The sequence below is a fragment of the Oncorhynchus clarkii genome, chromosome 16 (assembly GCF_045791955.1).
Source record: "Oncorhynchus clarkii lewisi isolate Uvic-CL-2024 chromosome 16, UVic_Ocla_1.0, whole genome shotgun sequence".
NCBI lineage: Eukaryota > Metazoa > Chordata > Actinopteri > Salmoniformes > Salmonidae > Oncorhynchus > Oncorhynchus clarkii.
The window spans coordinates 13,300,076-13,325,315 of NC_092162.1; the positions used below are offsets into that span (position 1 = coordinate 13,300,076).

General features: G+C 42.3%; 1 protein-coding gene and 1 long non-coding RNA gene across 9 annotated transcripts; one reads left to right on the plus strand and one right to left on the minus strand.

Moving 5' to 3' along the window:
* The first annotated feature begins 1,683 nt into the window (after window positions 1-1,683).
* LOC139367996 (uncharacterized) lies at window positions 1,684-13,532 on the plus strand. Of its 8 annotated transcripts, none has more exons than XR_011626913.1 (6): window positions 1,684-1,822; window positions 5,128-5,241; window positions 6,361-6,473; window positions 6,829-6,888; window positions 9,987-10,074; window positions 10,194-13,532. It is a non-coding gene; the product is annotated as an uncharacterized lncRNA (long non-coding RNA). The 8 variants fall into 8 exon arrangements; XR_011626915.1 differs by having other exon boundaries at window positions 1,691-1,817; window positions 6,826-6,888; XR_011626914.1 differs by having other exon boundaries at window positions 1,696-1,817.
* On the minus strand, window positions 11,918-24,838 carry LOC139367992 (cone cGMP-specific 3',5'-cyclic phosphodiesterase subunit alpha'-like). The gene is made up of 22 exons (XM_071106454.1): window positions 24,217-24,838; window positions 22,975-23,127; window positions 22,527-22,616; window positions 20,566-20,706; window positions 20,347-20,421; window positions 20,167-20,234; window positions 19,982-20,048; window positions 19,618-19,665; window positions 19,285-19,434; window positions 18,958-19,101; window positions 18,805-18,870; window positions 18,453-18,599; window positions 17,843-17,950; window positions 17,296-17,405; window positions 16,801-16,888; window positions 16,564-16,664; window positions 16,346-16,453; window positions 16,094-16,157; window positions 15,863-15,937; window positions 15,655-15,738; window positions 15,157-15,301; window positions 11,918-13,869 (listed from the first exon to the last, which is right to left on the minus strand). Exons 1-22 carry the CDS (start codon window positions 24,676-24,678, stop codon window positions 13,820-13,822), a joined length of 2,544 nt encoding a protein of 847 aa, XP_070962555.1. The 5' UTR covers window positions 24,679-24,838; the 3' UTR covers window positions 11,918-13,819.
* Window positions 24,839-25,240: the final 402 nt, after the last annotated feature.

The window sequence follows — 25,240 nt, forward strand, 5'->3', positions numbered from 1 at the left end:
GAAAGAGCAGGTGTTCCTAATGTTTTGTACACTAAGTGTACACTGGAGTTGCTTACCAAGACGACGTTGAATGTTCTGGAGTGGCCTAGTTACAGTCTTGACTTAAATCAGCTTGAAAATCTGAAAATGGCTGAGCTTGAAGAATAAAAAAAAAAGAATACTGTGCAAATATTGTACAGTTCAAGTTTGCAAAGCTCTTAGAGAATTACCCAGAAAGACTCACAGCTGTAATCGCTGCCAATGACTCAGGGGTCTGAATAAATATGTAAATGAGATATTTCTGTATTTCATTTTCAAATGATTTGACAAAATATCTACAAACATGTTTTGGCACTATCGTTATTGGACGTTGTGTGTAGATGGGCGAGAGAAAAACAAATCAATAATGGTGTGGGTTCTAATCTTCCTAAATGTCAGAAAAACACAATATTGTAGAAGAGGTGTTCTACTAAATCAAATCAAAATCAAATCAAATTTATTTATATAGCCCTTCGTACATCAGCTGATATCTCAAAGTGCTGTACAGAAACCCAGCCTAAAACCCCAAACAGCAAGCAATGCAGGTGTAGAAGCACGGTGGCTAGGAAAAACTCCCTAGAAAGGCCAAAACCTAGGAAGAAACCTAGAGAGGAACCAGGCTATGTGGGGTGGCCAGTCCTCTTCTGGCTGTGCCGGGTGGAGATTATAACAAAACATGGTCAAGATGTTCAAATGTTCATAAATGACCAGCATGGTCGAATAATAATAAGGCAGAATAGTTGAAACTGGAGCAGCAGCACAGTCAGGTGGACTGGGGACAGCAAGGAGTCATCATGTCAGGTATTCCTGGGGCATGGTCCTATGGCTCAGGTCCTCCGAGAGAGAGAAAGAAAGAGAGAATTAGAGAGAGCATATGTGGGATGGCCAGTCCTCTTCTGGCTGTGCCGGGTGGAGATTATAACAGAACATGGCCAAGATGTTCAAATGTTCATAAATGACCAGCATGGTCAAATAATAATAAGGCAGAACAGTTGAAACTGGAGCAGCAGCACAGCCAGGTGGACTGGGGACAGCAAGGAGTCATCATGTCAGGTAGTCCTGGGGCATGGTCCTAGGGCTCAGGTCCTCCGAGAGAGAGAAAGAGAGAAGGAGAGAATTAGAGAACGCACACTTAGATTCACACAGGACACCGAATAGGACAGGAGAAGTACTCCAGATATAACAAACTGACCCTAGCCCCCCGACACATAAACTACTGCAGCATAAATACTGGAGGCTGATACTAACATATCAATGTGCAAGTACAGAGATACTGTACCTATCAATGCTGTGTCTGGTGGTGCTGGGGCTACCTTGCCAAGCATGTCAGTCATCATACCTTCCTGTATGGTGTCCCATATAGATTTTGGCCACTTTAGCGAGACTTTATTCATATAACAATTTTGATGTATTAAATGTTCCATGTGATTTATTTTAAAGGTCACTTAATTTAATAAAACAAACGTTTAAAATTCAGTATTGATGCACAGTTCCTACTTAAAATATCAAAGGGACGCTATTCTTTGAATGACCCACCAACATCAGAGAGAATTCATTCTTGTCTGGCAGATAAGGTGTTAATTAGCCTGCATGTGCAGCTCATGGCATTTAGCCATCTCCAGCGGCCTGAGGTCATATTGTCTCTCTAGAAGGGACCTCTAACTCTTGTTGCATATGCTTTTTCATTGGTAAGCTGTCAGCATCATAGAGAATGATCTCTCTTCGGGCAGATAATGTGTTAATTAGCCTGCATGTGAAGAAGGCAGCTCATGGAATGTAGCCACTTCCAGCAGCCTGGGGTAAGGTGAGGCCCAAGGTTGTGACTAGATGGAGTACAAATACGACCGGACGTGACTTTTTCTAGCAATTCTCCTAACCTGGTACATTAATTCTCCTAACCTGGTACGTTAATTCTCCTAACCTGGTGAGTAAGTTCTCCTAACCTGCTGCATTAAAGTTCTCCTAACCAGCTGCGTAAGTTCTCCTAACCTGCTGCGTAAGTTCTCCTAACCTGCTGCGTAAATTCTAACCCGCTGCATTAGTTCTCCTAACCTGCTGCGTAAGTTCTCCTAACCTGCTGTGTAAGTTCTCCTAACCTGCTGCGTAAGTTCTCCTAACCTGCTGCGTAAGTTCTCCTAACCTGCTGCATTAGTTCTCCTAACCTGCTGTGTAAGTTCTAACCCGCTGCATTAGTTCTCCTAAGCATCTGTGTAAGTTCTCCTAACCTGCTGTGTATGTTCTCCTAACCTGCTGTGTAAGTTCTAACCCGCTGCATTAGTTCTCCTAACCTGCTGCGTAAGTTCTAACCCGCTGCATTAGTTCTCCTAACCTGCTGTGTTAGTTCTCCTAACCTGCTGCGTAAGTTCTCCTAACCTGCTGTGTAAGTTCTAACCCGCTGCATTAGTTCTCCTAACCTGCTGCGTATGTTCTAACCCGCTGCATTAGTTCTCCTAACCTGCTGTGTTAGTTCTCCTAACCTGCTGCGTAAGTTCTAACCCGCTGCATTAGTTCTCCTAACCTGCTGTGTTAGTTCTCCTAACCTGCTGCGTAAATTCTCCTAACCTGCTGCGTAAGTTCTAACCCGCTGCATTAGTTCTCCTAACCTGCTGTGTTAGTTCTCCTAACCTGCTGTGTTAGTTCTCCTAACCTGCTGCATAAGTTCTCCGAACCTGCTGTGTAAGTTCTAACGCTCTGCATTAGTTATCCTAACCTGCTGTGTTAGTTCTCCTAACCTGCTGCGTAAGTTCTCCTAACCTGCTGTGTAAGTTCTCCTAACCTGCTGCGTATGTTCTCCTAACCTGCTGCGTAAATTCTCCTAACCATCTGCATAAGTTCCCCTAACCTGCTGCGTAAATTCTCCTAACCTGCTGCGTAAATTCTCCTAACCTGCTGCGTACGTTCTCCTAACCTGCTGTGTTTGTTCTCCTAAACTGCTGCGTAAGTTCTCCTAGCCTGCTGCGTAAGTTCTCCTAACCTGCTGCGTAAGTTCTCCTAACCTGCTGCGTAAGTTCTCCTAACCTGCTGCGTAAGTTCTCCTAACCTGCTGCGTAAGTTCTCCTAACCTGCTGCGTATGTTCTCCTAACCTGCTGTGTAAATTCTCCTAACCCGTTGGGTAAATTCTCCTAACCCGCTGCATTAAAGTTCTCCTAACCTGCTGCGTAAGTTCTAACCCGCTGCATTAGTTCTCCTAACCTGCTGTGTTAGTTCTCCTAACCTGCTGCGTAAGTTCTCCTAACCTGCTGTGTAAGTTCTAACCCGCTGCATTAGTTCTCCTAACCTGCTGCGTAAGTTCTAACCCGCTGCATTAGTTCTCCTAACCTGCTGTGTTAGTTCTCCTAACCTGCTGCGTAAGTTCTAACCCGCTGCATTAGTTCTCCTAACCTGCTGTGTTAGTTCTCCTAACCTGCTGTGTTAGTTCTCCTAACCTGCTGCATAAGTTCTCTGAACCTGCTGTGTAAGTTCTAACCCGCTGCATTAGTTATCCTAACCTGCTGTGTTAGTTCTCCTAACCTGCTGCGTAAGTTCTCCTAACCTGCTGTGTAAGTTCTCCTAACCTGCTGCGTATGTTCTCCTAACCTGCTGCGTAAATTCTCCTAACTATCTGCATAAGTTCCCCTAACCTGCTGCGTAAATTCTCCTAACCTGCTGCGTAAATTCTCCTAACCTGCTGCGTACGTTCTCCTAACCTGCTGCGTAAGTTCTCCTAACCTGCTGCGTAAGTTCTCCTAACCTGCTGCGTAAGTTCTCCTAACCTGCTGCGTAAGTTCTCCTAACCTGCTGTGTAAGTTCTCCTAACCTGCTGCGTATGTTCTCCTAACCTGCTGTGTAAATTCTCCTAACCCGTTGGGTAAATTCTCCTAACCCGCTGCATTAAAGTTCTCCTAACCTGCTGCGTAAGTTCTCCTAACCTGCTGCGTATGTTCTCCTAACCTGCTGCGTATGTTCTCCTAACCTGCTGCGTTAGTTCTCTTAACCTTGTGCGTAAATTCTCCTAACCTGCTGTGTTAGTTCTCCTAACCTGCTGCGTAAGTTCTCCTAACCATCTGCATAAGTTCCCCTAACCTGCTGCGTAAATTCTCCTAACCTGCTGCGTATGTTCTCCTAACCTGCTGCGTTAGTTCTCTTAACCTTGTGCGTAAATTCTCCTAACCTGCTGCGTAAGTTCTCCTAACCATCTGCATAAGTTCCTCTAACCTGCAGCGTAAATTCTCCTAACCTGCTGCGTAAATTCTCCCAACCATGTCCCAGGACTACCTGACATGATGACTCCTTGCTGTCCCCAGTCCACCTGGCTGTGCTGCTGCTCCAGTTTCAACTGTTCTGCCTTATTATTATTTGACCATGCTGGTCATTTATGAACATTTGAACATCTTGGCCATGTTCTGTTATAATCTCCACCCGGCACAGCCAGAAGAGGACTGGCCACCCCACATATGCTCTCTCTAATTCTCTCTTTCTTTCTCTCTCTCGGAGGACCTGAGCCCTAGGACCATGCCCCAGGACTACCTGACGTGATGACTCCTTGCTGTCCCCAGTCCACCTGACCGTGCTGCTGCTCCAGTTTCAACTGTTCTGCCTTATTATTATTCGACCATGCTGGTCATTTATGAACATTTGAACATCTTGGCCATGTTCTGTTATAATCTCCACCCGGCACAGCCAGAAGAGGACTGGCCACCCCACATAGCCTGGTTCCTCTCTAGGTTTCTTCCTAGGTTTTGGCCTTTCTAGGGAGTTTTTCCTAGCCACCGTGCTTCTACACCTGCATTGCTTGCTGTTTGGGGTTTTAGGCTTTGTTTCTGTACAGCACTTTGAGATATCAGCTGATGTACGAAGGGCTATATAAATACATTTGATTTGATTTGATGTATCTGCATGGTGTCCTCAAAATAAGGAATAAACTTCATATACTTGAAAATGATTTCCCTCCAGCCTGTTCTCATTAACCAAACCTGCCCAGATGCAGGGTTGGAGGTACAGTCATGCAAGTACAGTGTTTTTACACTATACAGTAATACCTTAATCTGACGCTCTAAATTTCTCTCCTCTGTATGGTATGGCAATGCAGTTGAATAATGTCTCTATTGTATTGACACTGTGTTTTGAAGGCCACTTTCTGTGTGGGAACAACCTCTGTGAGAAGGAGGAGGACCTGAAGAGCTGGGAGGTGAACTTTGCCCATGTGGAGCAGGGAGAGAAGAGAAACACACGGGTCAAACTCAGTAAGAGCTCTGTTGTTTACATGTTAGTCATTTAGCACACGTGCTTATTCAGCCTGACTGACAGGAGCAATTGGGGTGCCTTGCTCAAGGGCACATTGACAGATTTTCACCTCGTTAGCTCAGGGGTTCGAACCAGCAACCTTTCGGAAACTGGCCCAGCGCTCTCAACCGCTAGGCTACCTGCCACTGGCCGTCTAAGCTATGGCTGGGCCTTCAAGCCTCACGCCGGTATCTTGGTGGGGCAAATCGCATTAATGAAGCCTAAAGAATGACTCCCTCTCGTATTGTGATCCCTGAGGAAACTCAGAACATGCTAGATTAACTTTTTTTTCAAGCTTTTCCTGTTGAAAAACAATATCCCACATGTAAGTACAGTAATGTACCCACACTTAAAAGAAAACTCCACCCAAAAACAATGTTTTTGTAATTGTTTCATTAGTCCATTGTTGACATAGTCCCAAAATGTTTTGCATGTCAGCAATCAAGTTGAGAACAAAATAGGAAAGGTCCACCCTTTGTGCTATGTCATGACTGACCTGGACCAACTATTGAGATGTGCCTTTTGTGAAGTAAATCAGGTGTTACATGAAATGAAAAGGAGACTGGAGTAGGACTTTAAAGTTTATGTATTGATATCAAGCAGTCTGTCAAAATGATCATTTCCCAGATGATAAACAGGGATACCTAGTCAGTTACAACTGAAATGTGTCTTCGGCATTTAACCCAACCTCTCTGATTCAGAGAGGTGCGGGGGGCTGCCGTAATCAACACCCACGTCTTTGGGTTAACTGCCTTGCTCAGAACAATAGATTTTTATTTTGTCAGCTCAGGGATTTGATCCTGCAACCTTTTAGTTACTGGCCCAACACTCTAACCACTAGGCTATAAGCACTATTCCAATTATTTGCTATACTAACAGAGGTGGTATTTTCTAGGACTCTGCCTCGAGTGCTCCTTTAAACTATCATCCCAGGAAATTGACTTGCTAATTGTTCCCTGTCAGTTTATCTTCATCCATTGACCACTAATGGGGTCTCTGGCCCCTTTTAGCGGTGTCAAAATGTCACAATTAATGTTTGAAGATTGGCTGAACTTAAACAAGCGACTCGTTTTTTTCAGGAGAAAGGAGGTGATCGCCAAGAAAAGAAGACAAGTCGTCTGAGGAAAATCAAGTTGAGCCACAGGCAAAAAGATCCAAGAAAGCAGAGACAAACATCAGAGGAGACACAAAGGCAAGACTCCACCATTTCATATCTTTGTACAACTATGGCTATAGGTAGACGCAAACAACAGGCCATGGGGATGAAATGAAAAGTGCTGAAGGTGTTTGTACTAATGTCTTAATGGTGTAATACAACATTTAGAAACATGAGCATTTGAAAAATCAAGCCCACTCATAAACTTCTTATAAACACCTACCATAGTGTTTAGATATTACATAATATCTGACTGAAAGCAGCCGTTTCACATGGAGGAGGAAAAAATCACAACACTTTGGTTGCTTTTTGTTGTTGCTCAATGTCAGCTGCACATAGTTGGCTGTCTGAGTTGAACTGACTGAGTTCCCCCTCTCTCTCCCCCCAGCAGGCCCCTCCTAACGCTCCTCCCCCAGGAACTCTGAGGACGACTCCCAGCAGTCAGACAAAGGTAGTGTTTATTCTCACTCTCCACCTCCCTACAAAGTCAAGCGGTTTATTACCTTACACCCTCAGGACAAGCAGAACGGACGTGCCCTAATGTCCTCATTCATAACAGGTGTTTTTAAAATACATTTAAAAAAATACCTTTTAAAAACACATGGGCTAGTTTGGTCATAAGGCCTCAGTCAGACAACAGTCATACTTTCATTGCGGATTCAGCTGCACTTGAAGTATGGGCCTGCTTACCCTGGATTTTCGATGTAACGTAAATAAAAGCAGCCGCTGCACACAAAGGCCAAGTTCCAAGGCCAAGGTGCAGACCAAGGACCACACTCTTACGGCTGAAGCTGCAGGACTGAAGGTAACCGACCCGTCCCGTCCCCTGGACCTTAGCCGACTGAAGTAGGGGTGCTGAGGGTTCTGCAGCACCCCCTGATAAATCACAATTAAAACATTTCAGCACCCCCACCTCAAAACATCTTCCCCGGCGCCATGCCCTGGTTTCTTCAGCACTGCTTTATACACACATTCTCACTTTACTCACTGTCAATCGTGAATGAGAATTCTTCAAGTTTTACCGGGGAAACATCCATGCAGCATCTGCATGCCAACCATTTGACCTCATTTATTTTCATGGGAATATGCATTTAGATCTAATTGAGTTGTGTATGCTACGTTGTTGTTTTTCATTACAGTTGAAGTCGGAAGTTTACATACACTTAGGTTGGAGTCATTAAAACTTGTTTTTCAACCACTCCACAAATTTCTTGTTAACAAACTATGGTTTTGGCAAGTCGGTTAGGATATCTACTTGGTGCATGACACAAGGAATTTTTCCAACAATTGTTTGCAGACAGATTATTTCACTTATAACTCACTGTATCACAATTCCAGTGGGTCAGAAGTTTAGATACACTAAGTTCACTGTGCCTTTAAACAGCTTGGAAAATTCCAGACAATTATTTAATGGCTTTAGAAGCTTCTGATAGGCTAATTGACATCATTTGAGTCAATTGGAGGTGTACCTGTGGATGTATTTCAAGGCCTACCTTCAAACTCAGTGCCTCTGCTTGGGAAAATCAAAAGAAATCAGCCAAGACATCAGAAAAAAAATTGTAGACCTCAAAAAGTCTGGTTCATCCTTGGGAGCAATTTCCAAACGGCTGAAGGTACCATGTTCATCTGTACAAACAATAGTATGCAAGTATAAACACCACGGGACCACGCAGCCAACATGCCGCTCAGGAAGGAGACGCATTCTGTTTCCTAGAGATGAACGTACTTTGGTCCGAAAATGTGAAAATCAATCCCAGAACAACAGCAAAGGACCTTGTGAAGATGCTGGAGGAAATAGGTACAAATGTATCTATATCCACAGTAAAACGAGTCCTATATTGACATAACCTGAAAGGCCGCTCAGCAAGGAAGAAGCCACTGCTCCAAAACCGTTTGCAATTGCACATGGGGCAAAGATCGTACTTTTTGGAGAAATGTCCTCTGGTCTGAGGACATTTCTGTTTGGCCATAATGACCATTGTTATGTTTGGAGGAAAAAGGGGGATGCTTGCAAGCCGAAGAACACCATCCCAACCGTGAAGCATGGGTCTTCCAAATGGACAATGACCCCAAGCATACTTCCAAAGTTGTGGCAAAATGGCTGAAGGACAACAAAGTCAAGGTATTGGAGTGGCCATCACAAAGCCCTGACCTCAATCCTATAGAAAATATGTGGGAAGAACTGAAAAGGCGTGTGGGAGCAAGGAAGCCTACAAACCTGACCCAGTTACACCAGCTCTGTCAGGATGAATGGGCCAAAATTCACCCAACATATTGTGGGAGGCTTGTGGAATGCTACCCAAAATATTTGACCCAAGTTAACCAATTTAAAGGCAATGCTACCAAATACTAATTGAGTGTATGCAAACTTCTGACCCACTGGGAATGTGACAAAAGAAATAAAAGCTGAAATAAATAATTATCTCTACTATTATTCTGACATGTCACATTCTTAAAATAAAGTGGTGATCCTAACTGACCTAAGACAGGGAATTTGTAGGAGGATTAAATGTCAGGAATTGTGAAAAACTGAGTTTAAATGTATTTGGCTAAGGTGTATGTAAACCTTCGACTTCAACTGTATGTACAGTAAGCGAATATGAGAGCAGATTGTGTTAACAAAGTGTAGCCTAGGCCTACCTGTGTTTTGTTTCAATTAAAGCACATATTTTGCCTAGTGGCGCACTCTGTTTGCACAATCATCCTAACATGAGGTGGTGTTTTGTCTCACAGTAACATCCAGACCAGAGTTCAAATGCTATTTAAAATATCTCAATAACTTTCACATAGATTTTGAAGTAAGTATTCAGATATTTTAAAAGACAAGTAGTTGAGTATTGTACTGTATTTAGGAATACACCTGGAAAGTATTGGCAGGTATTTGAAAATACTCAAATACACTGACTCAAATGCCCTCCCATGCATTTAGCCCAGGTATTTGAAAATAGTATTTGAAATAATTATTTTAAAATACTTCCAAAAGAAGAAGTTGATTCGGGCCACATTATTTGAAAATACTCAAATACACAAAAAACAAGTATTTCAATAACAGATCGTCAAATCCACAAGTATTTGATTATTTTGAGCCCAGATTTAGAAATGTTGTGCTATACTATTATATTCAGTTCTGTCATGTATGAATACTGTGATCTTGCAGACATTGATTCAGCTTTGATCTAACTTTATTAAACAAGCACCATTCTCCATTCATCATTGAAATTCACCAGAGTAGCCTGTTCTCTGGGCAGCCGAACGAATCCCGCACATGCGCAGAAGCTTTGGTTGTTTAGCTATCGGGAAGAGGCATCCAGAGAATTCGGCAACGCAGCCTGTCCGTACTCTTATAGGTTTAAGTCGGACTTGACTCTTCTGACCCTCCTTAATCCTTCAGTGCTGTAACTATGTTGCATGTGCCGCAACAATTCCTTAGTTAAAGCCCCTTATGGGTTTGTTTTTGAAAGCATTATGAATATTATTGAATGTAATGCATGAAAAGCTCTTTATGAATAAAATTGTTCTGTTTTGTATTGTCTCCTTCCTGCCATGTAGGAGAGGGAGAACACAGTGAGGAGCCAAAGGGCCTGTCGGAGGCAGACCACTGGAAAGGCCCAGCCCCCACCGTGGAGGAGGAGTCCAGGTGAGCTTAGCAGTCCAACATTATATCACCCTTACAAAGCCCTGCTAGGCCTCTAGACACGTTTACAGACACTAGTACCGACCAATTAAACTTTGATTTGACTATTTTCTGCCTTCCAGGGAGGAGGAGTTAGACGAGTACTTTGAGGACATGTTTCTTTGACCACCCTGCCCTTGGATTTCTGCCAGCAAGAGTCAACATGCAAGAGTCAACGTGCAAGAGTCAACATGCAAGAGTAGATTTGATTGATTTTCTATTAGACGTGGTTATCTTCGTTTAATATTTCAGTTTGTCTGAAGCTGAATAAAATGCAGGTTATTTTTTAATCCTGAGCTTCTAATTCAGCCTCCTGACATTTCATTATAACTGAAATAAAGACTACAAAATGGATGAGGTGCCATGTAAGATCCCAGTATCGAAGTGTATTTAGAAAAAGCACAATCCACTAAGAACTCCCAAGAAAAAACAATCTGAAAAGAAAAGGACTGGAAACATTCAACCACAGGAGGTTGGTGGCACCTTAATAGGGGAGGACAGGCTTGTGGTAATGACTGGAGCCTAATAGGTGGAATGGTATCAAACACATGGTTTCCATGGTTTCTCTGTGTTCGATGCCATTCCATTCGTACCGTTCCAGCCATTTTTATGAGCCGTCCTCCCCTCACCAGCCTCCACTACATTCAACCATGGTAGTAGAGACAGAGACAAAATACAAGCCCAGGCATTGGAAAGTGCATGTATTAACACATCAATATTGTTCCTGTAGGGTTATAGTTCACCAATGTTCTGTATAGGGTTATAGATACCCAGACCATATGAACCAATGTCACTGACTTCCTCAGATGCTGTAGCACTAGGATTAGGAAGCAGTGCATTATGCCCAACATTGCTTGGCGTGCTGTTTTCATTAGTGTGTCACTTGCCCAGGGATTAGACACATTGGCTTTAATCACCAGTAACTACTCTTCTATCTGAAGGAGTCCTTAAGTACCCTGAGTTAACACATGATAACCGTCCATGATATCCGACCATGATAACCGTCCATGATAACCGACCATGATATCCGACCATGATATCCATCCATGATACCCGTCCACGATAACCGACCATGATAATATATACCCTACTGCCCCATTTAATATACCCTAATACCCCATTAATATACTCTACTACCCCGTTAAAGAGTGTGGATCTCCTTTTGCACAGTATTGTAGGCCTGTAGTTCCTACAGGTCACAGACACAGACATAAGGTTGCATTGATTTCATCATCTTTTGCTTTCTTGATTGTCTTTGATTGAAAAAATGTCATACCTAAAATGTACACTGTCTTTTTGCAGTATACTGCAAAAAATGTGCTTTTTAGCAGGGTTATAGGATGATACAGGATGTAAACACCTCACGCAGACATCACTCAAGGTGCTCACTCAAAGTGTATTGGTCTCGGCAGCACGCCAGTCGGCTGATCTTCTTTTTCCAGGGCTAATCCAGCTTGATAGGGTAATCCCCAAGCACGATACAGGCGTCATGAGGAGGGCTGTCTACCCCAAGGTTCTTCAAGTTCATTCAGCATGTCAATGTGCTAGTCCAGCTCAAGGCAGAGGAGGCTGGTGTGGGGAGCTGTAGGAAGACGGGTAATGGCTGGAATGGAGTTAATGGAACAGTTTCCATGTGCTTGATTTGTTTGCTACCATCCCATTGATTCCATTCCAGCCATTACAATGAGCCTGTCCTCTCATAGCTCCTCCCACAATCTCCTCTTGTTTCAAGGGTAGTGGGTAAAATTGTTCAAGTGTAAAAATGAATTCAGTAGGCAGGTGTAAAGAATGTGACGAGAATCCCCCAGACTTTGATGTATGCCTTTATTTTACGTTACATCTTATGACACGTACATACAGTAGAATTAGTTTGATCAGACATCAAATTCTAATCTCTCTCAATGATAACTCAATTGAATTAGTAGATATGCATCTTGGAGTCCTTTAAATGTATGTGTAGGATAGATGAACTCACTTTCCCATATGGCTGTCATAGTGTAAAGCCCTGATCCGAGTGGCCTGCCCTGCCTAGCAGCTTTAGGAACAAAGATTCAGAGAAGCCATTTAAGATGCAGGTTGGCTGTCAAAGCCACTCTTATTGGATTAGTGCTCTTGATTGATAGGGCACGTTGCATAAGCAAAGAATCAAACTTTGCCTGCAATGTTTCCTGCTTACAGCCACTGCCTCCGCAGACGCCTCAGTCACCTGTTACAGTAGGTCGAAAGGAGATGTCTCGGCAGGACTTGTAAGGAGTTATTTTTATGGAAACCCCATTACAATTCAATCGGGTTCATCAATTAACTTTCTCACTGTTGCATAAGTACATTTTACATAGGTCCCCGAATGGTCATACAAAGAAAAGAAGGACTTTGGCCTGCCTGAGACCACATTGGAGGCTGGTACTCCATCAAACAAACATGATGGCCCTCACAAACAGTAGATATGATAAGACTTCGGTAGCCTGCTTGATCTACAGTAAGTAGGGTATTTAAAGTTTAAAGCTGTGCAGATCTCAAAAGCTGTCTGGCAAGCAAACTCAATCCCATCAAATCATCTTATGGTCAGGTACTTGAAGACACACGAACCTGATAGAACATTTCCGAGGCTTGCCTCCTAGTAACAAGCAAATTGTAGATTTAATTTGTACATATTTTACATACATTTCCTATGTGATGAACTACATTTTTTTGGAGAATGCACATACATAATAGCATAATCTATATTTTTGAAAGATTACTGCATTTCAATATATGATACACATATGTATAAATAGCAAGTAATATGTATATTACATTTTCAAGTTATTGGGAAAATGTTGTGCAGTTTAAAATTGTACACAGTTTGCAATGGATACCTGATGCTCAAACTCGACTTCTAACCAGATCATCAGTTCATACGATCTAAAGACTCTTAAAATACATCAAGTAGAAAATCTGACAAACAATCCAAAAATATATATTTAGCATATTAACACAAATATACCTTCACAAGGCTCAGAAGAGTGTGCACGTTTTCAGCATTGCTGCTATATTAACCTTCGGTAAAGTCAATTGTCACTTGCTAAAACACAGTAGCAAGTTTACCTTTTAAGCTTGAGTCATGGGAAGAAGTGTGTGCTCTTACAGCCCAGCATTCTAAAGGAGCAGTGTCTGTCTCTCTCTTTCTACAGAGTTTGTGTTATCATTTGTACTCATATTTGTTTGTAAAAAAAATGATTGAGATGTGTATATAAGATATTTAGCAGTATTCCTGTTCTCATAAAACAGCTCAGTTATAAAAGTGTGTCCACTGAACTCTCACCCTCATATCTTTATGGGCCATCAGAGTATGGATAAAAATGTACAGCTAATTATTTCCCCGAGCAGAATGTGTCTCAATAAATAGTATTTAAATACAGTATATGCCATTTGGCAGATGTTAAGATGTAATGTTTGTTTCATTTCATAGATGATGTTAGTTGTCGATTAAGTAGTACCTATAGTTAGTTATCTGTGAAAGATATGCTCTACTTTAACTGTGCTGTCCAGATATGTTAATGCTCCAACTGCTGGTACATCTGTGTTGATCCATCAGGATTGGCTTATCAAGTCCTGAGAATGAGGGGAAGCGATCGAGTCAGTCCACAAAGGGATACAACTTCACACTGACTGCCTGCTGCGCCTAGGGATCCTCCGCCACACGGCAAGGGCAGAGGCACACTCCAGGGGGTTAGGCAATGGTGCAGGTCTTGGACTTTCCCCCCTCTGGGACCTCATCTGCTGTTTAATCAGAAAACCGGACAGCAGGACAGTTAGCCAGCAAGTAGCAACACAGCAAGACAGCAATGACATGCATAGCAAGACAAATCAAATCAAAAGTTTGATTGATTTGATTTAATAGCAAGACAGGAAGCAGCAATATAAACAGTAAGAAGACTGTCTCAGTTTGTCTACTTATGTAATCTTAACACCAAGGTTAGGTAACTTTGTGGCCTGGATGACCACTGGAGCCTTGGCTAGTGTATGCATTGACAAGCCTCAGGCACTGTGTCTAAAATAATGGCACTTACTGGTATTGATATTTCTCTGGAGATTGTACAATAGCATTCCCTTTAATTCTAATTAAATTCTTGAATTAGAATTGGCCACACCCCACAGGAAGCAGAATTTGAATTGAATTTGAATTAAAGAGGAAATCAGCAGTTGAAACAATAACAAAGCGTATTCTCCACCCCTGTTTCGGTAAAAAGCTGAGGGGTTGGGGCTGGAGAAATGTTACCACTCAGACAGTGCTCTGGATGAAAGGACTGACCATCCACGATATCAAAATTATACTTTTAACTGTGGTTTGAGGCTATATAGTGTTTGTGTACATGTACTTTGTTTACAAACATTGGAGTAAAACAAGCTTATTTGGGTTCTGATTGGGTACGACAGTTGAACTAAGCTCATGAGGCATTTATAAGTTATATTCTTCAAGAATCAGTGGGTACATCTCATTTAGAAGACATAAAATGCATGTAGAAACTGCAGATTTACCCTTTAAAGGTAGTATAATTAATTCAACTAAATTAAAATGGTTAATTTCTTCTACCCGCCATTACACTGAGTATACAAAACAAACATTAAGGACACCTTCCTAATATTGAGTTACACACATATAAAATCATGTCTCAATTGTTTCAAGGCTTAAAAATCCTTCTTTAACCTGTCTCCACACCATCTACACTCATTGAAGTATATTTAACAAGTGACATCAATAAAGGATATATTTCACCTGGATTCACCTGGTCAGTCATGGAAAGAGCAGGTGTTCTTAATGTTTTGTACACTCTGGGTAAATCACTTTATTAATCACCGTTTGGGGGATTATTAAAGTACTATCTTATCTTATAATAAATGTTTATTTTGACATATGGCGTCCAATATTATGTAAACATTAGATTTTTAAAACTTCTTAAATTCAATTAAAAATAGAACTTCAATTCATGGCTTGAATTGAAATAAATTCCATATTCCAAATTGGCTCCAACCCTGATTTCTTTGAGAATGTATGTCAAATGTCACCTGGTGGTGCCTCAAGCTTCTTTTTCTCTTCCTCGATGGCCGCCATCTTGGCGGCGTGGATGTCGGCCAGCTCTTTCCAGTTCTTTAGGTTGATGTTCAGCCCATCAAACATGGGGGTGATCTCTACGTGGAACCTTGAGAATTCCTGCACACAAGTAGGCCCCATTTATCGCAAGCATTCACATACCCGGGACTGTCACTCAGCCTGACATCTTCCTTTACGGTGCAAACATTCCTGCCGGGGAGTTTATCTGGAGCACACTTAGAGATAAATACGCCCACTAGGCTCTCAGGTGGTCTAAACTGGACGGCCCTGTCACAGAAGTTGATATTGATAGTTCACAGAGAAACTGATCTCATCTATTTTTATAAGGATGATTCCGTTTCCAAAAATAAAAAGACAAATACCACAAGCTGATTTCTTTCTAATCGATCCCAATGAATTAAGACACACAAAAAAATAGGGCTTGGTTGAATTTCAACCAGCCAGGCAGTTACCTTGTACACGAACGCACACACAAACTGAATGAAACCGCACTGCATCTTGGGTAACTCCGCCGCACAGTTTCTGTCCATCATGGGCTGAGGAGCAATGAACGGGATGGAGTAAGATCAACACAAACAGAGGACTAACATATGTTCAGTGATTACTCTATACACATCTATTGTAAATAAACTGAGTTTTTTCCCCCCCTCACAAACTCACAATGGGTTGCTGATCGAGAACGGTCCTTTCCAAGTCACCTTGCTCCCAGAACTCAGCTGCGACCATAAGAGCCACCTATGAGGTGGAGAATTGGCAGCAAAGAATGTATCAGTACTAATCTGGACCTTGGGGCTTCCTGTGGTCTATATTGTTTGGAGGAAATGGAAAAAAGGGATTTTGTTTTCCTGTGTTGTTTTGTTTCATGACATGGTGGACAGATATAGCACCCACCTTGCTCTGGACATCCCATGGTTTGGTGATGGCAGACAAGTCACAACCTGTCATCATCATGGCCCTGACACACAAGAAGGGACAGTACTGTTAGAGGAATTATTCCAGAATTATACAAGAATCTTCATTAATGTTATACAAGCAACCATAAACTGTGGCAATGTGCACTTTAAGAAAAGTGGCCTACTGCCTCAAGTTTGCAATCGCGTAGCAAACCCCCGAGATGGCGGACAGAAGAACATTCCTACTCACATGATAATTTCCTTCCTGATTGGGTTGTTGGAAATATGATCAATTTTATCCTTCTCGGTTTCCATGGGCTCAGTGGCGTTCACAATGTTCTGGAACATTGTTCTTTTTCTGGGGGCCAGACCAACAGTCAAATTAGCAGTTTGCACATGATAGATGATACTGATTCAGTATATTAAGTAGCAGCTATATCAGAGATAACAACAATTGTAAAAACCCACTTGAAGTACAAGGCCAGATCAGTGGCAATGATGCAGACGTCAAACAAGTGCTGTACAGTCTCAAACTGACGCTTCTGGAGATTCACAAAGATGTTCAGGCTCTGAAGGAGGAGTAGGGAAAAATGTAAGTTCAACTCCCGCAATTGCCTTGTGTACGAACACTGGCCAAACGTAGTGCACTCTATAGGGAATAGGGTGCCATTTGGGACACAGAAACTGGAGTCAGGCGTCTCTAACCTCCTCAGCCATGAGCGTCTTGCTGTACTCCAAATGGTGCCTCTCCATGATGGAGGATCCGTGTAGTTTGGCTAAAGGCGATCCACTCCTGCAGGTCAGAGAGGGGTAACACCCAATCGTTAGACCCCAAACGGCACACTCCAAACCAATAACAGATAACTAAACTGTGATGATTTTAAGAGCGCTTCGAGTGCAGGTTGGCATTTATTTCCCCCGTCATGCATTTTGTTCTGACAGCAGCTCTGCAGAGTGGTCACTATCTGGCACAGCCACAAAGTCATAAAATCTGATTTTAAACCGAACCCTAACCTTAACCCTAACCTTACCCACACTGCTAACCCTAATGCCTAACCCTTTTACAATATAACCAGTTTTGACTTTGCAGCTGGTCTATCTAAGGGGAACTCGCTCAGTTCTGCCTCCAAGACAAGACTCATGACAATAAACGTCAATCGGCACTTTGAATGCTCATAGGTAAACGGAGGGGGTTCTTACTTTGTCTGGTATAAGTTGTTGGTCCCCCTGTGGTCAATATCGTGGCAGAATGCAGCGGCCACCATGGCAAAGGCATCCAGGTCAGAGTAATATTTCCTCAGCCTGCCAGTCTGTGAAGCAAAAGATTATATTATATTATATTATACATTATATTTTCTCTTATTGTTTTTCTACTTCACAAACAACATCCCACAAAAAAAATGATCCATTATCAAACAAAATGGGAGGGGTGGGGTGATCGATCTATTATCAAACAGAATGGGAGGGGTGGGGTGAACGATCCATTATCAAACAGAATGGGAGGGGTGGGGTGAACGATCCATTATCAAACAGAATTGGAGGGGTGGGGTGAACGATCCATTATCAAACAGTTGGCCCACCTCCCTGACCTACATTAGTGGGCAGCCATTGGTTGGCAGCATCAATGTCTCTAAACAAACATGAAATTTTAACTACTCTTCTTTTGGTGAGGTTATACACCGTCATTCTGTAAATCGATGTAGGTATCAGGTGATAGTACTGGTGCTGTAGGAGTAAAGGGACTCACCTGTAGAAGACAGAACATGGTCTGGCCCACGTTGAAGCCGTGTCTCCAGTTGTGGTAGGTGATGTCACGGTAACCTTTCCGGACAGTGTACATCCATCGCGTGAGGGTCTGGTTGTACATGGGAAAAGGAAACACTATGACATGAGGGATATTTTACCAATGATCTGTTTGTCACGTTTACCATGAGCTACAGTACATGTACATATTACCTCAACTACCTCGTATCCCTGCACATTGACTCCGGGACCGGTACCCCTTGTATATAGCCTCGTTATTGTTATTTTATTGTTGCTATTTTCTATTCTATTTGCTAATTTCCTTACTTTTTAACTCTGCACTGTTGGGAAAGGGCTCGTAAGTAAGCATATCACAGTAAAGTCTACACCTGTTGTATTCGGTGCATGTGACAAATAACATCTGATTTGATTTGTATGAGCAAACCAGTAAGACATAGCCTAGTAGTTTGACAAAAAGAATGTATTGAGTCATGTACAGTTTATACATTGCAATGCATTCTGGGGACATTTACTGTATAATGCTGAGGTTACGACTAAATAACTACATTCAAATAAACATGATTGTTTTACTAGCCAGGGGCTTCAGGACTGACCTCTGCTGGCACTTTGAACTTCTCCACCACGTTCAGCTCAAAGAAGCAGCGAATCCCGCACATGATGAGGCCGTGCTCAGTCACAGGGAAGTCACTGAAGGAGAACAGCAGCAGGTCGACGTCTATGGCCACAGGACAATTTGATCTCTACACAAGGGCAAATTAATAACCAAATATTTATTAACTGCTGAGTCCACTTTCACAGGCAGTTGAAAGTGTTATTACCCTGTTCATAACTTCATGTTCTGTGTTTGGTATCATGCCCTTGTCCAAGTTGACCCCTCACACCACTCTGCCACATTATCATTGTGTTTCTACCCACTTTCACTGACAGCCTGAAACATGATCCTACCAAGAGTTTGTACATCTCTTTCTGGTCACAGTCCTCTGGATCCGCATCAAACTTTTCCTTTGTGTTCTGTGGAAAGAGAAAATGTGAGGCTAGTTTCCTCTGTGAATCTCCACTGTCTAGAAGGTCTAAGATCTAACATATCTCAGGTCTCACCAGGATACTCTGCATTTCTGTGTTGGTGCATCTAGTCTGACACATGAGCATCTCCTGGGCGATGTCCTTTCTCCACTCCATCCTGTTCAGTCTGTCGTACGTGTCGCAGTTCAACACCGACCATCCCAGGAACTGGGTGAGGGCCTGGAACAATGCAGACAGGTCTTTAGCACCTCATACGTTCACAACCCAAGACAGGAATGATGAGAGAAGTGGTTGATATGACAGAGAGAGAGAGAGCATGCAAAAGAGAGAGAGAGAAAGAGAGAGAGAGAAAGAGAGAAAGTGCGAGAGAGCGAGAGAGAGAGTGGATGTCTGTGCACTTACCTCAGTGATCTGTTCGTCGTGCTCATCGAATGGTTTACCATCTTTCCTGTTGAAGAAAGTGGCAATACCCACAATTTCTTCCTTTTTGTTGACGATGGGAAGGGACAAGACATTCTTGATGATGAAACCTGACTCATCCACAGCCTCTTTCTGAAAGACAAAACGGCATGAAGTCGATTAGTAAATGCTTTGAGAAGGATCCCTAGATTATTGCGTTTTAGCGATACAACACCAATCTGAGGGCTGGTGGTCGTCTTCAAATAGCACATGTTGCTGATGACTTGATATATTGTAACACCAAGGTCATCTTATACTCAATACCATAGTCCTTACCTGGAACGTGAAGTACTCATCAGCGGCAACATTCATCATGTTACAAATCTACAGCGGAAGAAGAAGAAGACATATTTAAGTCAAATCACTCCCTTTTCGCAATCAAATGTTTTTATTTTATTTTTCGGAATAATATTGCCAGCAAACATACATACATACAAAATTAAGTTACACCCCCACCCCCATCCCAATCAATCCGAGGACCTGAGGGATCAAATTAAATAAACACACATGGATCAATAAGTAAATAACAGTCAAATCACTCTCAAAAGTCTCCAATGTACAGTTGGCCCTACATGCTTGAGGATAGTATATGGTCTGTGGTTAATGTATGGACTACATGCACTCTTTCACATCAACTTACATAGCCGTTCTCTGACACGTAAGTGGGGAGCCCACTCACCAGGGCCCAGTGGTCAATAGGAGGACCCCTACATGAAACAGAGGGAGTAAGACAGTGAGTGATGTATTTTGGTACTTTCAGACTTTTTGGTTTCTTCAGAAAGCATAATAACGAGTGATTTATGACAAGAAGCTACTGGTACTTACGGTATGACTTTGATTTCCTCTTTGGGTCCTTCTAAGAGATAGTCGATGATCTTGTAGAAGATGACTTCCTACAGATGCACAGGACAACATTCACTGGCTGTGATTATGTAATAGACAAGGCAGTAGAGAAAAGAGCAGAGTGCTTAGAGAGAATCATATCAAAGGAAAATGGATGCTTACTCTTCCGTCTGGGGTCTTTGGTCCGCTGTACGGTGGTACGTCTCCCAGCTTCACTGGCCACTCATCGTAGAACTCCTGCACGAAGAGAGGGAAGACATTAACCAGGACTTCAGTGTTCCCATTTCGAAACCACAGAGGGAGCAGATCCAAAATGGCGTCCATTTCAAGACAGTGACAAAACAGCAATATGCCTTAGCATATTATACACTAGTAACAAACCTTCTCTTTGGTCATGTCCAAGAGGCCCACAGAGTATCTTTCACAATTGAGGTAGATTCTCACAGTGTACAGAGCTTTGTGGAACTGTCTCTCAATGTCTGTCAACTCTTCAAATACTTTGCTGGCAGACCACAGAAGGACCTAGTGAAACAAGGGGAGAATAATAGATGTTGTTGTTGTTTTTGATGGGGAAACTGTTATAATGGTTAAGTCATGGATTGCATGGTAAAACACGGCTTTACAGGAAACTTTAACTGATATGAAGGTATAGTATGATGATCATTGATACACAGTGCATTCGGAAAGTATTCCGACCCCTTGACTTTTTCCACATTTTGTTACGTTACAGCCTTATTCTAAAATTGATTAAATTGCTTTGTTTTTTCCTCATCAATCTACACACACTACCCCATAATGACAAAGAAAAAACGTTTTTTTTAGAAATGGTTTTGCAAATGTATAAAAAAACAAAAAACTGAAATATCACATTTGCATAGTACTCAGACCCTTTACTCAGTACTTTGTTGAAGCACCTTTGGCAGCGATTACAGCCTCGAGTCTCTTGGGTGTGACGCTACAAGCTTGGCACATCTGTATTTGGGGATTTTCTCCCATTCTTCTCTGCAGATCCTCTCATGCTCCGTCAGGTTGCTGCACAGCTATTTTCAGGTATCTTCAGAGATGTTCGATCGGGTTCAAGTCCGGGCTCTGGCTGGACCACTCAAGGACATTCAGAGACTTGTCCTGAAGCCACTCTTGCGTTGTCTTGGTTGTGTGCTTAGGATCGATGTCCTGTTAGAAAGTGAACCTTCACCCAGTCTGAGGTCCTGAGCACTCTGGAACAGGTTTTCATCAAGGATCTCTCTGTACTTTTCTCTGTTTGTCTTTCCCTTGGTCCCGACTAGTCTCCCAGTCCCTGCCGCTGAAAAACATCCCCACAGCATGATGCTGCCCCCACCATGCTTCACTGTAGGGATGGTGCCAGGTTTCCTCCAGACGTGATGCTTTGCATTCAGACCAAAGAGCTCAATCTTGGTTTCATCAGACCAGATAATCTTGTTTCTCATTTTCTGAGAGTCCTTTAGGTGCCCTTTTGGCAAACTCCAAATGGGCTGTATGTGCCTTTTGCTGAGGAGTGGCTTCCATCTGGCCACTCAACCATAAAGGCCTGATTGGTGGAGTGCTGCAGAGATGGTTGGAAAAACCCATCGGGTTCTTGGTTACCTCCCTGACCAAGGCCCTTCTCTCCTGATTGCTCAGTTTGGCCGGGCGGCCAGCTATAGGAAGAGCTTCCAAACTTCTTTCATTTAAGAATGATGGAGGCTACTGTGTTTTTGGGGACCTTCAACGCTGTAAAAATGTTTTTTGGTACCCTTTTCCAGATCTGTGCCTCGACACAATCCTGTCTCAAACCTCATGGCTTGGCTTTTGCTCTGACATGCACTGTCAACTGTGGTACCTTATGTAGACAGGTGTGTGCCTTTCCAAATCATGTCCAATCAATTGAATTAACCACAAGTGGACTCCAATCAAGTTGTAGAAACATCACAAGGATGATCAATGGAAACGGGATGCACTTGAGCTCAATTTCGAGTCTTATAGCAAAGGGTCTGAATACTTATGGTAATCAGGTATTTCTGTTTTTTTAATATTTAATACAATTGCAAACATTTCTAAAAACCTGTTTTCGTCATTATGGGGTAATGTGTGTAGATTGATGAGGATGAAAAAAAAATCAATTTTAGAATAAGGCTGTAACGTAACAAAATGTGGAAAAAGAGGAAGGGTTCTGAATACTTTCCGAATGCACTGTATGACTGATACATCACACCACTCTTCATATTCTTCAAACACTAATAGCAAATTGCCTTGGTGAACTTTGTCTTTGTATTCAAGGGCCAGCATGATTGACACAGTTGATGACAGCTCATGTTGAATGGTGGGATACACTGGGTTCTTACCTGACCTTTCCTGGATTCCACGTTGAACATGTATGCAGTGTGATGCTGCGTGGCAATGACTTGGGCAAAGACCAAGTACTTGTTCCAGAGCTGAGAACCAAACCAGATTAAATCAATTCTCAGTTCAGCAAACAGGCATTCATCTGATGCGATGTCCTCCAGACTACTGATGCCATACACCCCTCACGCCGTGCTAACAATGAATATGCAGTATTGCCACCTCTCTTGATCTAGAGAGCCCCTGGTAGTTTTATTGCATTATTAGCATTTATTTTAAAGTAATATTGATTATTAGGACAATGTAGGCTATACATTGTATGTATATGTCATGTATCATGTGAATTGTGCTATTATGTATTAATCGTATGGTTTTTGAAAGGTATTTTCATAAAGACTAATACTGAGAAACCTTTCTAAGACTGGTATTTACTTCCTCATCGGGACTTACTTCCTCATCGGCTTTTGAGAATTCTTCAGCCCCAATTTTGTTTAGTGCCATGGCAACACCAAGGCATTCCTTATCAGCCATCATGGGGAATGAGAGCATGTTTTTGGTTTTGTATCCTGTCTGCTTGTCCACAAAGTCACTGAAGCGGTTATTCTGGAAGTGAAATAAAGTATATTGGATCAAGACATTAGTCGCGTTCACGCTGCAATAAGCCCAGGGCTAACAGCCTCCTTAGCCCTGAATTAAGAGAATGCCGTGTGTAAAGGTCTGCTGAGCACACAGTCAACTAGACAAAACACGTACCTCTGCTTGCCATGGTTTTTGTAACCTGCACATTATGGATGTCATTGAAATGCCACAATTCTATTACCATTATCTCGAGAGTAATAAGAATGCTTTTCAAATCACTGAAAATATCATGGGCTAATCAAAGTAGCCCAATTATGGACATCTTCTGGCTAACAAAGCCCAGATTGAACCCCTACTTGAATTCTGTAGTTAATTTATACATTCAGTAGGGTGTTCATGCAGAAATATATGTTGACCAATAACAACATGTATCTTCAATCATCCCCAGTTTAACATAAACAGTTTTGCAATCATAAAACTAGACATTTCTGTTTTGAATATGATAAAATATTAAATGAACTAAAGAATAAAATACTGTGTAGATAAATTAATGTAGGCCTATGCAATTAATTCATGACAAATTAACCAGAATAAAGACAGTTTCATGGCTTCTGGAGGTAAAAGGGATTTTCTGCACTATATAGAGGGATAACAACCATGACACATGGGCCACATTAACATTTCAAATGCATCCCTTATTCAATGATACATGTAACTTCACTGCATACTTGGTGAAAGGAACTAATCCAAGTTTGCATTGGTCAGACTTCTGGACTCAGATAATCAATGCCAGGCAACACCTTCAAAAAATTCCATGAAAGTGAATTTAACAAAAATAGATGACACAGAGAACAGACATGGATGAACACGTTGTACTTCTTTCATTATCTTCTCAAATCTACATAAGTTCAAATGTCAAACTTATGTGTGAAACGAATGACTTGTATTGATTTTTTATCCAACGTCTCCATTTATCTGACAAGAACAGTGTGCATACAGAACAAGTGTGAATACATTGGGATTGCTTTTGGTAACATTTTACGCCCGCTTTGGCGCGTGTACCCATTTTATATGCGCTTTGGCGCTTGGGCATCTGCTGACAATGACACTCACCTTTGTAACATCCGGAATGTTGTGCATCTTTTTGGAGTGCGCTGTGTATCCAACTACACCCATATCGATTGGAAACACAATCTCATTAGCGGGGTTGACAAGGTTTTCTTCGTATTTGGAGGTAGGGGTGACATTGAAGAGCGTCGTTGTAAGCTCAGATATTCCATTTCTAGCTCGAAGACCAAAGTAACTGCACCGGTCTGCGTTCAAAATCAAGCAAACCCTCTGCAGGACCTTGTGCAATACCTTTTCCATAACGATTTGCGATTGCATTTCTTTGACCAGGTCATAGATGATGTTGGCCTCCTGAATTTGGGAGACATCTTTGAAGGAAGATTGATCTTTGAGATTTTCTGCGAACGTTGTCGCGATCACTTCCGGGCTCAACTTTTTGTCAAAGTACTCTTTGGCGAACTGGGGATTGTTCTCCAGGTACTTCTCCACACTATCCTTGTCTCCCATTTTGAATTGTTCACGTTTGCCTCCCTTCTCTCACAGACGCATCACCCGGAAAAGTCGCAAGGTGTAAACGGTGGGTAGTTAGTGGCCTCCGTTTGCACCGACCTGCATCCTCTGCTGTGGTGCTGGACAAATCACCAAAACGTCCTTTACTCTGCTACAAGCTGACAGAATGTAGTGGCTTACAGACTGAAAGGATAAGAGGGCCCGCTAATTAATGTGACATCATGACATTAAAGCCCTAAGCTTTCTTAACCTGCAAATCCCAACACAGATCATTTTATATTGGACAATCCAATCTGAGTCAAGCAGGGCAGGTTGTTTTGTCGCGCTATCGCCCTACTGCAGCTGTGGTAGAGAATGTCATCAAATATATTATCCACCCAATATTCCCACTTGAGTAGAAAGTAGTTGGACAGTTGACCTTAAGGAACCACTCTTCAGTTCTCCACTATAGTTCCAAGCAAACATTTGAGAAAGGTTTGTGGAGGGGTCATGCAAGTAATAGCTGGTCCCATCCTCCCCACCACAGAACTTTCTCTCACAGGGATTTGTTTTCATAAGA